Below are 13,450 nucleotides of genomic sequence, written 5' to 3'. Positions count from 1 at the left end.
AGCTGGAGTAGGTAGCTGACGGTATTCAAATAAAACTTTGGGGCTTGGTTAGGAGTCTGAAAATCAGAGCAATGTTATTTAAAAATAAGCAAAATTATACATTTTAAAAAAACCAAACTTTATGGGCTTTATAAATAGATCATCTACAAAACATTTATGCAAAGAAAAAATGAGTGTATAATGTCCCTTTAAGGATATCTACACATTAAATCATCACCCTTCCTGGAGCAATTAGTACAGAAAACACAAATTACCTAAAATATTTTAATAACAAAAAATTAGGGGTGGTAAGGACCAGAATCCAGGAAATGCTTTTGATTAAATTAGCAAAAAGAAATCTAGATACAATTAAAATAAAATTTTAAACAGTAAGCACAAAAAAATGATGAGTTCAAGTACAGGACGGATAAACATTAATGATAAATATGGGATGATCTGCTATTGTTGAAAACAATCTTTAATTCTTTGATATATTGTCAGAAACCTAAATCCGTAGAGTACACTCCCACGTAATATGTCTGGGATAAAACACGGGAATAACAGATTACCAAGGATTGATTTGACAACAGTAACTACATCAAATCACTTCTAGGCCTGTTTAATAAAAACAATTGTAGAATGCAGATGATTAGCAGCCTGACAAGAACTAGGATTTCTTCTCTTATTACTTTCTACTAAAATACTTTAAGATAATTTATACTCAAATTTTCTATCTATGTGTTCCAGCTAACAGAGTATTCCAAAATGTTTTCTTCGGGAATTGTTCCTAGAAGACAATGAAATGTGATACCTGGATATCAGATATACATAGTCACTACCTGTTATTTTCCCTTTAAATTTAAACAGCTTATCCTTAAAGGGACAGTAAAGTCATAATTAGACATTCATGATTTAGACAGAACATACAGTTTTAAACAACTTTCTATTATTTAATTTGCTTCCTTCTATTGTTATCTTTTGCTGAAAGGTTTATCTAGGAAAGCTGAAGAGCAGCAAGCAACCTAGGTTCTAACTTCTGATTGGTGGCTGCATATATATATACACCGATTGTCATTGGCTCACCCATGTGTTCCATTAGAAACCAGTAGTGCATTGCTGCTTCTTCAACAAATGATACCAAGACAATTAAATTAATTTGAAAATAGAAGTAAACTTGAAAGTTGTTTAAAATTGTATGTTCTACCTAAATCATGAAAGAAAAACTTTGGGTTTCATGTCCCTTTAAACTTTCATGATTCAGATAGGGCATGTAATTTTAAACAACTTTCCAGTTTACTTGTTTTATCAATTTTTTTTGTTTGTTGGTATTCTTTGTTGAATCTAAACCTAGGTAGGCTCATATGCTAATTTCTAAGCCTTTGAAGGCCGCCTCTTATCGCAGTGAATTTTACAGTTTTTCACAGTTAGGCAGTCCTCACCTGGCTGCCTACAATAATATCTCTTACTAAACTATTGTTAAACCATAGGATCAACTTGCTGAGATGCCTTAATCTACACATAATCCTCTATCCTTTAGAAAATAAAACGAGAATATAAAACAAGCAGGCGTTTTGTGTCACAGCATTTTTAAGCACAAGTAGACACTGGGCAGGTACATTTTTGCAAGGTAAACCAGGAGGTAGTGGCTGGTATCAGGGGCACACAGACCAAATCATCTGGATCCACCAATGGTTTTAATTGTGCTGCATTTTGTTTCTGTAAGAGATACACCTAAATCCAGGACCCTCAGATGATTATTACAAATGGATTTAGACATCCCTAAACTACAGGCAGTCCCCGGGTTACAGACATCCGACTTAAGTACAACTCGTACTTACATACAGAGAAAATAGAGCTTTATCGACAATCCTTCTTTCCAGGATAATCCAAAATACTGAAAATCCAATTGTCACAAGGACAGAAAGTGATGTGAAATTTTCTGAACAGGGGCACAGATAGCAGAACAAACTTTATCCTATGCTATCCAAAACAAAAAAAAAAATGTTTGGCTAGAGTTTCACCTAAAAAAAGTGCCTGTTCCAACTTACATACAAATTCAACTTAAAGGGACAGTATACTGTAAAATAGTTTTTCCCTTAATGTGTTTACAATTGCTTTTTTTACCAACTGCAGAGTAAAAAATGTATGAAAATTAGCTTTTTAAGGTTTATTTCTGTATATTAAAGCTCTGATTTTGTGTTTTGAAGCCACAGCCTAATAAAATAGGTTGAGCTTGTAGGTATAATCAGATCTCATTACTGTATCACATTGTGCACATATACCTGCTTCTTTATCGTATATCTGTCCTTAAAATAATCACTAATACTTTGAGAGAACAATGGAAAATCAACATTTTATTACCTTATCTCTGCTTTATCACACTGGGAGTGTAATTTCTTCTGCTGGCTGTGTTTACAAAGCTTATCTGTAGCTGGGACCTGCGGCCACAAACTTTCAGAATAGGTGGGGATACCACATGCTAAATTAACAATTTCAAATGCCAATATAAGGGTAAAGGAGCTACTTGTAAACAATTTAATACTCTCCAGCAGGTAAAGTGGATCATTGGGAACAAATTAAAGGGGAGACATTTTTTGAGTAAACTGTCCCTTTAAGAACAAATCTACAGAACCTATCTTGTTCGTAACCTGGGGACTGCCTGTATATGCATAACAATATCTTGATAATTATTAAGTATCCTACTCTGGGTTATACAGTAATTTACTCTGGCATATCCCTGCAATTAGATCCCATGGCTGGGAGCCTCTATACACAGCTTGTGAGAGGTTTAAGGGACATTTAAAGGGACAGTCAACTCCAAAATGTTTTTTGTTCAAAAAGATACATAATCCCTTTATTACCTATTCCCTAGTTTTGCATAGCCAACACTGTTATATTAATATAATTTTTACCTCTATGATTACCTTGTATCTAAGCCTCTTTTGACAGCCCCCTGATCACATGGCTATTTATTTATTATCTATTGACTTGCAATGGATAATAAATAAGTGAGCACAATGTTATTTATATGGCCCACATGAACTAGCAGTCTCCTGTTGTGAAGTGCAAATAAAAAGCATGAGATAAGAGGCTGTCTGTAGTGGCTTAGAAACAGGCAGACATTAAGAGGTAACGGTAATAAAGGCGTTATCTATCTTTTAAACAGTAACAATTTTGGTGTTGACTGTCCTTACCCCTTTGTGGTACTGGAAAAAAACAAAAAAAACATTTATTTGGCATTAATCTACTCCAATATTTGTAAAACTAAGTATTAGATTTTTCTTGCTTTTCCGTTCTTCCACCTATAATATAGGCAAATTAGACCTGCATTTCTAAATGACTTAACTTGGTATCTCACCGTGGGGAGCCATTTAAATCTGCTTAAGGTAAACTGGGATCAGAATGTTTCGCAGCTCAGCGCGGCTTGTTATTTCGTTTTCTTTTTTTTGTGTGTGGATAGAATCAAACCATTGATGAATCCGCTGAGCTCAGAACAAATGGCACCTATTCTGAGCTGTAGACTCCAGAACAAATGTACAATTGTACACAGCAATGCAGCTCTGGGTATTAGCCAGGTTTGCCAAGTATGGATAAAGACAGATATTTGTTTTAGTTAAGCCTGTTAAACACATGGGTAGCACCTTCAGGTACCCAGCTGCCAGCATGGGTATATCCAAGGTTCATTTGGTGTTACATACCCTTAAAGGAAAAATCTAATAAAAAATGACTAGTTTTAATTTATTAGAGCAGGCAGTTTTTGACTTTGTGTCCCTTCCTAACTGTGTGCTTAACCCCCAAGGGGAAAAACACATAGCTTAAGTTATGCTCAGGATCCACAACACATTACAACTTCTGAGCATGACATGGCCGGTGATTGGCTGCTATATGTGTATGTGTCCTTATTGGCTTACCAACCATATCCTGGTCATGAACTGCAATATGTTCCTTCTCCTTAGTGGGACTATGAATTGCACTACTTGTGAGTGCTAAACAAATAGTTATAAAGGGACATTAACAGAAAAATTATATTTTCTAACAAATTAGAGCATTTATTTAATTTTTGCATTAGTATGTCCTATTTAAAATATGCTGGGATGAAGAGCATTTTTACTGAAGCTGTTCACAGACCATTTGGGTGTCTTATTTTGGGGCAAACCTGTTGATTGTCTCCAGCATACTCTTGTATCTACATGCTTGAAACTACAAGAACCTAGGAGTCAGCTTTCTCAGTAGAAAGGAGTCAGGCATTATTAATTTAGGAAGCCAGGCGATAATGGTTTACATGTATAAAAAAAAAGTTAGGTTCCAGAAATAAAATATGATTTGCCATGTGGCTGCTGTAGATGGTGAAATCCTGCACTAGATGGTAGCTTTGTATCAGCCAGCCAGAGATATTGTATACCTTAATGTAAAGCAAATTTTCGCACAGTTATTGGTCATCGTCATAAACTACTTCCTAATGATTTAAGCATCGCTCTTTGAGACTCCCAGATTTTCTCACCAGACTCTGAAAATCACGTTTTCTCATTTATCTGGTATGGTTTTGGTTGGGTCCCAATATATTTTATTGCATGTATATATCCGTACATATCATTCACAGGGGTGGAAAAATATCACTATAATTTACTTCTCAGTGAAAAATAAATTACCAGTTGTTACTAGAATTTGTGTATCTGTCATGGATATAAAAGTTTTTCCAGGGGAAGCACATTTGTAAAGACTATGGTATCTGTGACATAGAATATATAATGATTTGTATAATGCAGCACTTGGCAGGGAGGCCCCCTCTCTGTCTCTTATTTGTTTTCAGTGTGTCTAGAAGTGCAGATTTATGAACATTGATCATCCGTCTTACGTGTCTGCATCTTTTTCTTTTCCAGATGACGGTTCCGCTAATGTTGTCAGTCAGTGTGGCTGTGATTGGTTCATTGCAATTTGGCTACAACACTGGAGTGATTAATGCACCTCAGGGGGTAAGTGTTTCCAGTATTTTTTTCAGCAGTTATTACATTAAGAGATTGATTATGATCTGAGATGAAGTTGAGCTTTTCCCCCCCCCCTCTAATATTCTGAAATGACAGTAAAATGGCTGCTGGTTTTGGGGACATCATATGCATTTCTCATTATAATAATTCATGATGTTAGCACCCAAAACACTTTTTTTTTTTTCAATAAACAATGCAAAGTAACAGAAATACTCTTGAGTTTCTTCCTTTTTTATATTAATTTTTTTATAAGCTACTGCTTCTCATTCTTGTGATAGTATAAACATAACTGATACTCAGAAATAAATCTTAGTAGAGCATCTTGTATTTTATAAGCTTTAAATGCTTGTCTCACTGGTAATATACATTACATTTGAAAGCAGCCATTTTATATTAAACAGTTTAAAGGGATACTAAACTCAATTTTTTTCGTTCATGATTCAGACAGAGCAGCAATTTTAAGCAAATTTCTAATTTAATCCTATTATCAATTTGTTTTGATTCTCTTGCTTTCTTTATTTAAAAAGCAGGAATGTAAAGCTTAGGAGCCGGACCATTTTAGGTTCAGCACCCTGGATAGGACTTGCTTATTGGTGGCTACATTTAGCCACCAGTAAGCAAGCGTAACCCAGGTTCTAAACCAAAAATGTGCTGGCTCCTAAGCTTACATTCTTGCTTTTTCAAACAAAGATGCCAAGTGAACAAAGAAAAATTGATAATAGGAGTAAATTAGAAGGTTGCTTAAAATTGCTGCTCTGTCTGAATCATGAAAAAAAAATAAATGGGTTTAGTGTCCCTTTAAGGAGACTTCTTATAGTTTGCATTAACAGCATCACAGTTAGCTTTTGATAAGATAATAAATCGGCTTTTTACTTTTGGTGTCTTTTGTTTTATACATATTTTTAATATTTAAAGCCCCTAATTTTGTATAATTTGAAATTTGTAAGTGTTCAAAAAAATTCATAGACATATAATTTATTTTTATTTTTTTATAATTGTTAAGCAAGACTGTAAAACTGTCGAACATAAAAAAAGCACTTTGCAATATAAATAATATAGGAGACTATGTAACAAATGCATAAGCACTGTGTGACTACTTAATAGGGTAAATATACTGTGAGATATAAATATATATATATAGGCAAGTGGTTTTAAACACTGATTTTGATGGTTAGCGTTTGTCTGCTTATTGCTGCCTCCTATTTCTGAAGCTGGTGGGGGGATGGCGCCTGCCAGGGTTGTTTGGGGTGAGAGAAGGCGACGCAAGCCCAGTAGCCAATCATTTTATTGCATATTTGTGTCACTGGTCTTTTATGTTGGGCCTGAAACATAAACACAACCCCCCCCCCAGACCTGCAGCAAAGCCCAGTTTAAAATAGCACATCTTGTTAGAGGGATTAACTTGGCCTGTAAGATCTCATCAAGCATTTGAATTCTGTGAGGAATTAGGATTCTTGTAACCCCTTCACTGCTGCTTTAAATTCTTTAACGGGACCTGGGAGTCAAAATTAAAGTAAAAGATAGAGAATATAATATACCAATTTACTTCTGTTTTTGGATTTAATTCTTTCTCGTCGTGTGTGTATATATATATATATATATATATATATACACACGTCGTATGTGTGTATGTGTGTGTATATATATATATATATATATATATATATATATATATATATATATATATATATATAAATCATGCACAGTAATTTATTGATGTACGGTCAATAGAGCACCTGATTGGTCGTAATGCTTTGTGAATAATTGAAAGAAAAAAATGGCATAAGTGAGATAATGGGGTTTAAAAATATAGGCATAGCATAATAAAGTGATGTTCAGGGGTAATCAAAAAACTCTAGAGAATGTTTGTTACATTTTTTCACAAGGTTGACTGTCCCTTTAAATTTGTCTTACATTCTAGAGAATTTTAACGAATATTAGAAGAAGTTTGTGCAGAAGCCTTTGCCTGCTCTGTGAAACAGGAATTAGTAATATTGTGTTATAATATTTCAGTTGTGTGTTCATGTCAAGCACTCGCGGGGTGCGCAGGTAGCGCCCAGATAGGCGTGACTCTGGCTTTGTTTCTGAGATTTTAAATAGCACTTGCAGAACAACATTATCATCCCACACAAAAAACAATCTGCAGGATCACCACATTCAATTCTAATTACATTTCTCTGAGATATTAAAGGCGCAAAGTTTGAAACTAATAAAGCAGTGTCAGTTGAGCTCTTTATATTAATGCTTATTAGCTGACAACTACAATTCCCATAGTTCTGTTGGTCGAGAGGGACAACCCTCTACCTGACAAAACAATATTCATTTATTCAGGAGAGGAACATGCATTTTGTTAAGAAAAATCCAATAAAACAAACAAAAAAAAATCCTTAGCTGCAATTTGAAAAAATAGGAATGTAAACTTACGAGCCGGCCTATCTTTGGTTCAGCACCCAGGTAGCGCTTGTTGAATGGTGTCTAAATGTAGCCACCAATCAGAAAGCGCTACCCAGGGTGCTAAACCAAAAATGGGCAGGCTTGTAAGCTTACATTCCTGCTTTTTCAAATAAAGATACCAAGAGACCGAAGAAAATTAGAGTAAATTAGAGAGTAGTTTAAAATTGCTGCTCTATCTGAATTCTGAAATAAAACATTTGGATTCAGTATCCCTTTAAGCAATAATTTTGCTGACATCACTAGGCCAGGTTGATTAAGAGTAAAACAATTCTTCAGTGAGACAAATCTCACCTGAGCTCATGTATTGAAATTTTAGAGAGCTCACTCACAGCTTAGTGAATAATAAGATAATGTAATAATTGGAGAGATATTTAAATGATCAGTGAATCCAGGCCACTGTGTGACAGATATAGTACAAATAAATAGATTGCAGTGTAGGTCCTGAAGAGTGAAGCTCTAGCTAAATCATTTTAGTTGTTTCTTTAAAATTATTTTCTTGCTACAAGTAAATGAAAGAAGAGCTGAGCACTTTACATTTTTTTTGGAAAGTTTCTTTAGAGAGCCCTGCGGAGAGTGCCATCATGATTCACACCAAATGCACAGTACTGACATTGTGTCACTGGGTCCTATTAGTACAAGCCAGCTCTGACAGGGGCAGACTTGTTTTATATTGATGTGACAATTGTGACACTGACCTGATGTACTAATTGCCCACGTACACTGTAACAGTACCTGCTTGTAAAGACCAGTGCTGTCCTGTCAGTATGCCCATCCACAGTGTTCAGCATAGGGCAGAGCGCAGAAGTCTAGACTGCTCCCAGGAGCTCTTGCCTGTCACATGATGTCATCATAAGCCAATGTATGACAGGCTGTCAAACCCAGACACACCTTATAATTGTTCTTTGTCTATGTGTGAGCTAAGGTGTTTAATATTTCAGACACTGATGTCCCCAACAGCTGTGACAATTGTAGATTTGTCTGTCTGGGTGTCGTTAAACTGTCTTGTGCCTGCACCCAAAGCTTCTCTATGTATAAAATCAGAAGCTTGCCAGGGCCATGGATATATGGTGAAACACTCACTGGTACAGCGTGTACGCTCTTCAACACAAGCTTGGGCCCTGAGGGTGTGTTGGGTAACCCTGTCTGTACACGCCACAATCCTAGCATGCTCTGCGCAGCTACTGTTAACACTTTCACTGCTCAGTTTCCCTGTGTTTTTCTTTGGTTGCCAGAGTGCAGCTTTGTGTAACTCATATGTTGCAGCTATCTATGGAAGACAAGGCAAATAAAGCTGACAAATCCATTGTCACCCATTACTTGTATGACCAGGATTTAAGCTTAGGAGCTGGCCCATTTTTGGTTCAGCACCCTGGGTAGGGCTTGCTGATTGGTGGCTACATTTAGCCACCAATCAGCAAACGCTACCCAGGTGCTGAACCAAAAATGGGCCGGCTCCTAAGCTTAAATCCTGGTCATACAAGTAATGGGGTGATAAAAAAAATTGGGTTTCATATCCCTTTAAGTTTTTTTAACGATCCATAGTTATACACAAGAACATGTGCAAAATAATAATCCCCCAATATATACATAAATCATGTTACAATTGCATTATTATATCCCTTTAAATATATCTTATCGTTTTCTATACGTGTCTATACTCTGATGGAACTTCAGGTGCCCAGCAATAGTTATTAATTTACATGTTAGATCTTTTTTGTCATTAAAAAGCACAATTTACCTGCTAATTAAATAACTAAACTAGCAGCCCGCTAGTCCTATGATCCGCTGTTATCCTGTGTTTGCAATGAGCATGCCAGGCTGAGGTGTGGGTGCTGAGTCACAACGGACAGCTGGTGGTTTAACTCTTTCACATTTTCCCTCGGTTCACTGTACATTTCTGTTCCGAGTGGTGTCTCCTTACCTGGATTCTTTGGCCAATGTCATATTCCCCTTACCCGGCCTGCAGACTCACTATGACATGAGATATACCCCCCACTTCCTGAGAGTGCTGAGTGCTTTATATTTCTACATTTTATTATTTTGTTGTAACTAGAAAAACCAGCACCTCCCTTATTCCTATAGCTACAGTTATGGCTACTGTCACAGGGCTATAGGTAACATGATATATTTTACTAAACCAGAGGTTCAAGCCAAAAAGCTTCTAATATATAACAGACTAAATGATAACTATGTATCTGCGATTAGGGGGATGCTAAACAGGCCGTGGTCTGGGTTTACGATGTTAGACTGGCACAAAATGCAACTGTTGTATATTTTTTTCGCTCTAGATACTAACTTGTTTAATAATTACATCACTTTCCCTTTATCTCTGTGGCACACTTGCCTTATAGAAATAATTTCCTCCCTTCATAATGACTTTGCTTTTTAATAAGTGACGTCACAGCCTGTGCTGCTTAAGAGGGTAACACTGGTATGTGCATGTGAAGCATAGCTAGATATTCTCAGGGCACAAGCATTTTAAATGCTGCAGCTGCTCACAGCACCAGTGGGGCTTGTATCATGTCAGCAATTAACAAATCGAGTCATTACCAGATGGTACAAGCAATTTAGGCTCTCTGAACAAGTGTTGTGTTTAAAATGCTGGTGCACGGTGCATACTTAAATACACATTTGAAACAACTATAGCTTTTATTAGTAGCATTTTTGCTAATACATTTATATTACAACAATGTTTCTATTCAAAACCGAAATACATCCATGTGGACACCAAATTTTTTTTTTTTTTTTATTCTGTATGACTAGACATTTTTCATTGGCACAGAACGGCCTATCTGTATTTTTGGCTTCTCTGCATGCAATTCTGTTAATGCATTTATATATATATACACACAGCTGTATTTCATGAATAAAGGTCAAATAGGACGTCTGGGCCAAGGTATATCCAGAATTGATTTTCTCAGCCCTATTTTTCCTATATACGTATTGATGCAGCCAATGAATCACTGCCATGTGCGATGGTGTCATACATAGCACAAGCTTTGTGGTCGTTGCCTTGCTCAGCCAATAAGATACGTGTATTTTCACACACCCTCTTAGCTGAGTAGCTGGCTGCTCTCTGGAGTTTCCACCTGGCTGCATGCACTCGTTCACCCCACCATTTAGGAAGGATAAAATGACAATTCATATGCCGCATGCCCATATGCTGTAACATTTCACAGCTTCACGCAGCGACATCTTGTGGTTGTCCTTGTGCAGTGCACAGAGTGACCTCTGATATGTTCCTCTCTGGTCTCCTTCAGATCAAATAAAGAATATTTACTTCCCTGGTTTTACTAAAAATTCAAATGATTCTAGTAAGAAAATTTCTCTCCATTCCCTGGTACTCTACGCTACTGTTTAACTTTGGTTTGGTTTGAGAGGATAACAAAAAATGGAATGGTTTTTACACTAGAACATTTCTTTAATCCTTAGTGAATCTATACTGATGTCACTCTGTAGTACTTAAGCAGACGTTAAAAGAAAATGTGTTTAAAGATAAATTGCTTTAATGAAGTAGAGTATTTTCACTTTTACACTTGAATATTCCTTTATAAAAGCAGATCACATCTCATCACTGTTTAAAGTCATTGCCATGTTTACACCATGTCCGTTGTCCTTATTCATGTGCTTTTAATTTTGGCTAGCATGATGGTACATCCGTATTATATTAGAGTGAATAATTCTTTTTGGCATTGGCAAAAATGTAATTCTCAGTTTGGTTTATATAGATGTTTATATAGATGTTCTCATTGATACTTTTGTATTGGCTTTAACTCTTCGTTTGTCATCAATATATCTGACAGTGTTTATTTTGATCACCCATATAGGTAATAGAAAATTTTTACAATGAGACCTGGATAAACCGATACAATGAACCCATCTCCAAAGCCACACTCACTTCCCTGTGGTCAATATCTGTGGCTATCTTCTCTGTGGGTGGCATGATTGGATCATTCTCTGTTGGGCTGTTTGTAAACCGCTTCGGCAGGTGAGCAGCACGTCTGTGACTTTCAACCTTGTCTTTAGCAAAATGATACAAATAAATGATACACTGAATCTGTAATACATTTTAGCACACTATTTGTGATAAAACTAATGTCATGTCTTCTCTCCTGCTTCTAGACGGAACTCCATGTTGATGGTGAACCTCTTAGCATTTCTTGGTGCAATTTTGATGGGGTTTTCAAAGCTGGCCTACTCATTTGAGATGCTGATTATTGGCCGGTTTGTTATTGGTCTTTACTGTGGTCTTACAACCGGTTTTGTACCTATGTATGTTGGAGAGGTGGCACCTACTGCACTGAGAGGCGCTTTGGGCACTTTACACCAGCTGGGTGTGGTCATTGGAATCCTTATAGCTCAGGTAAGGAAAAATTTGTGTATGTGTGAAATTTTTGTTTTGTTTTGTTTTGTATTTTTGTACCGGCTACAGTTAGGAGTTTCTTATAATTGTTTGTTTATTTTTTCCACAGATCTTTGGACTGGAACCAATTATGGGTAACGATACACTGTGGCCTCTGCTGCTTGGGTGTATTTTTGTACCTGCTCTTGTACAATGCATCACACTGCCCTTCTGTCCTGAAAGTCCTCGCTTCCTGCTCATCAACCGCAATGAGGAAGACAAGGCCAAGGCTGGTGAGTCTCCACCTCGGTTCCTTATAACTTTTATAAATTTCCCTCATTACTATTATAGTTCCACATCTGAAGTTCTAAGTTTAGAAGCACCATTATCCCTACCTGACTTGCTGTCCAATCTCGCCTGATGTACTTTTTCTTTTCACACTATCCCTTCCTGCCTGACATGCTTTTACTTCCTGTCTTGCCTGACACACTGTTCCTTCCACTTATATCAGTTCTGAAGAAGCTGCGCGGTACTACAGATGTTAGTGCAGACATGCAGGAGATGAAGGAGGAAAGTCGGCAGATGATGCGGGAGAAGAAAGTGACCATATTAGAGCTTTTCCGTTCCCCATTATACAGACAGCCCATCTTCATTGCCATCGTACTGCAGCTTTCCCAGCAGCTTTCTGGTATTAATGCGGTAAGCAGAGTGTAGTTATATTTTGCACATAGTGTTTTATTTTGATACATTCTCTTAATGTTTTTTATTTGGTTGGCATTAACGGGTAGGGAATTAGAGGTATGCAGGCATGGGTATTGGTGGACTACAGTAACCAGAGGGCTTTTCATATATATTTGTCTCTGTTACTGACACCTTCCTCTGTCCTCAGGTTTTCTACTACTCCACTATGATCTTTAAAAAAGCAAACGTTGAACAGCCGGTCTATGCAACCATTGGAGCTGGCATTGTGAACACCGCTTTTACTGTAGTATCGGTAAGTAGCCATTCATTTCAGTCTCATCCACATTAACACAATCAGAAATACACAGATAGCATCCGTGCATTGGATACATTCCAATATCTATCCTCATAATTTTCTTAAAACCCTTATTTATAGGAAATTGCCATATATTTAGTAACAAGGCATCTGTATGGTTCAGTAAATCCTAAAGAACTCATAGCTATAGGCACTTAAAATTGTTGAGGCCTTCCTAGACAATGGGCACTCAGTATTCAAGGCTATAATTACCTGGGTGCAGGCCCTGTTAGAATGACTATGTTTGCAATTCTGCAGGTTACATTATGAATGTCCTGTTTTTCAGCTGTTTGTGGTTGAACGTGCTGGTCGACGAACCCTACATCTCATTGGATTGGGGGGCATGGCAGTTTGTTGTGTTCTGATGACCATTGCTCTGGCATTACTGGTAAGTTCTGAATACCATGACCTACAGATACTTTATTTATGCTCTATCATCATCTTTTATTTATTTAGTCTCATACTCTTTGTAGATCGAAAAGTTTTGAGGATTGTGTTATATTTTCCTGAAACCAGCTTTCTGTTTGGGCACAATACAATAGTCAACTAAACCAGGGTTGAATATATTGTATAGTGTTAGTTTTCAGGAAGCTCAGAATCTCAGGTACATTTCAGGATCACTCTCATACCATGATTTGTCTCCACACAGGACAA

General features: G+C 36.8%; 1 protein-coding gene across 1 annotated transcript in view; it reads left to right on the top strand.

The window, feature by feature from the left end:
• SLC2A1 (solute carrier family 2 member 1) overlaps nt 1–13,450 on the top strand; it is a 34,271-nt gene that overhangs the window by 14,914 nt on the left and 5,907 nt on the right. Inside the window, exons 2-9 of the mRNA XM_053690192.1 lie at nt 4,860–4,952; nt 11,246–11,406; nt 11,541–11,781; nt 11,891–12,053; nt 12,272–12,459; nt 12,650–12,754; nt 13,083–13,184; nt 13,446–13,450. The exon at nt 13,446–13,450 is cut by the window's right edge and continues 199 nt beyond it. Of these exons, the coding sequence (XP_053546167.1) occupies nt 4,860–4,952; nt 11,246–11,406; nt 11,541–11,781; nt 11,891–12,053; nt 12,272–12,459; nt 12,650–12,754; nt 13,083–13,184; nt 13,446–13,450 (1,058 nt within the window). The remainder of the gene's footprint in view (nt 1–4,859; nt 4,953–11,245; nt 11,407–11,540; nt 11,782–11,890; nt 12,054–12,271; nt 12,460–12,649; nt 12,755–13,082; nt 13,185–13,445) is intronic.

This window comes from Bombina bombina, chromosome 8, assembly GCF_027579735.1.
Source record: "Bombina bombina isolate aBomBom1 chromosome 8, aBomBom1.pri, whole genome shotgun sequence".
NCBI lineage: Eukaryota > Metazoa > Chordata > Amphibia > Anura > Bombinatoridae > Bombina > Bombina bombina.
This window is presented reverse-complemented; position numbering and strand designations above follow the sequence as displayed.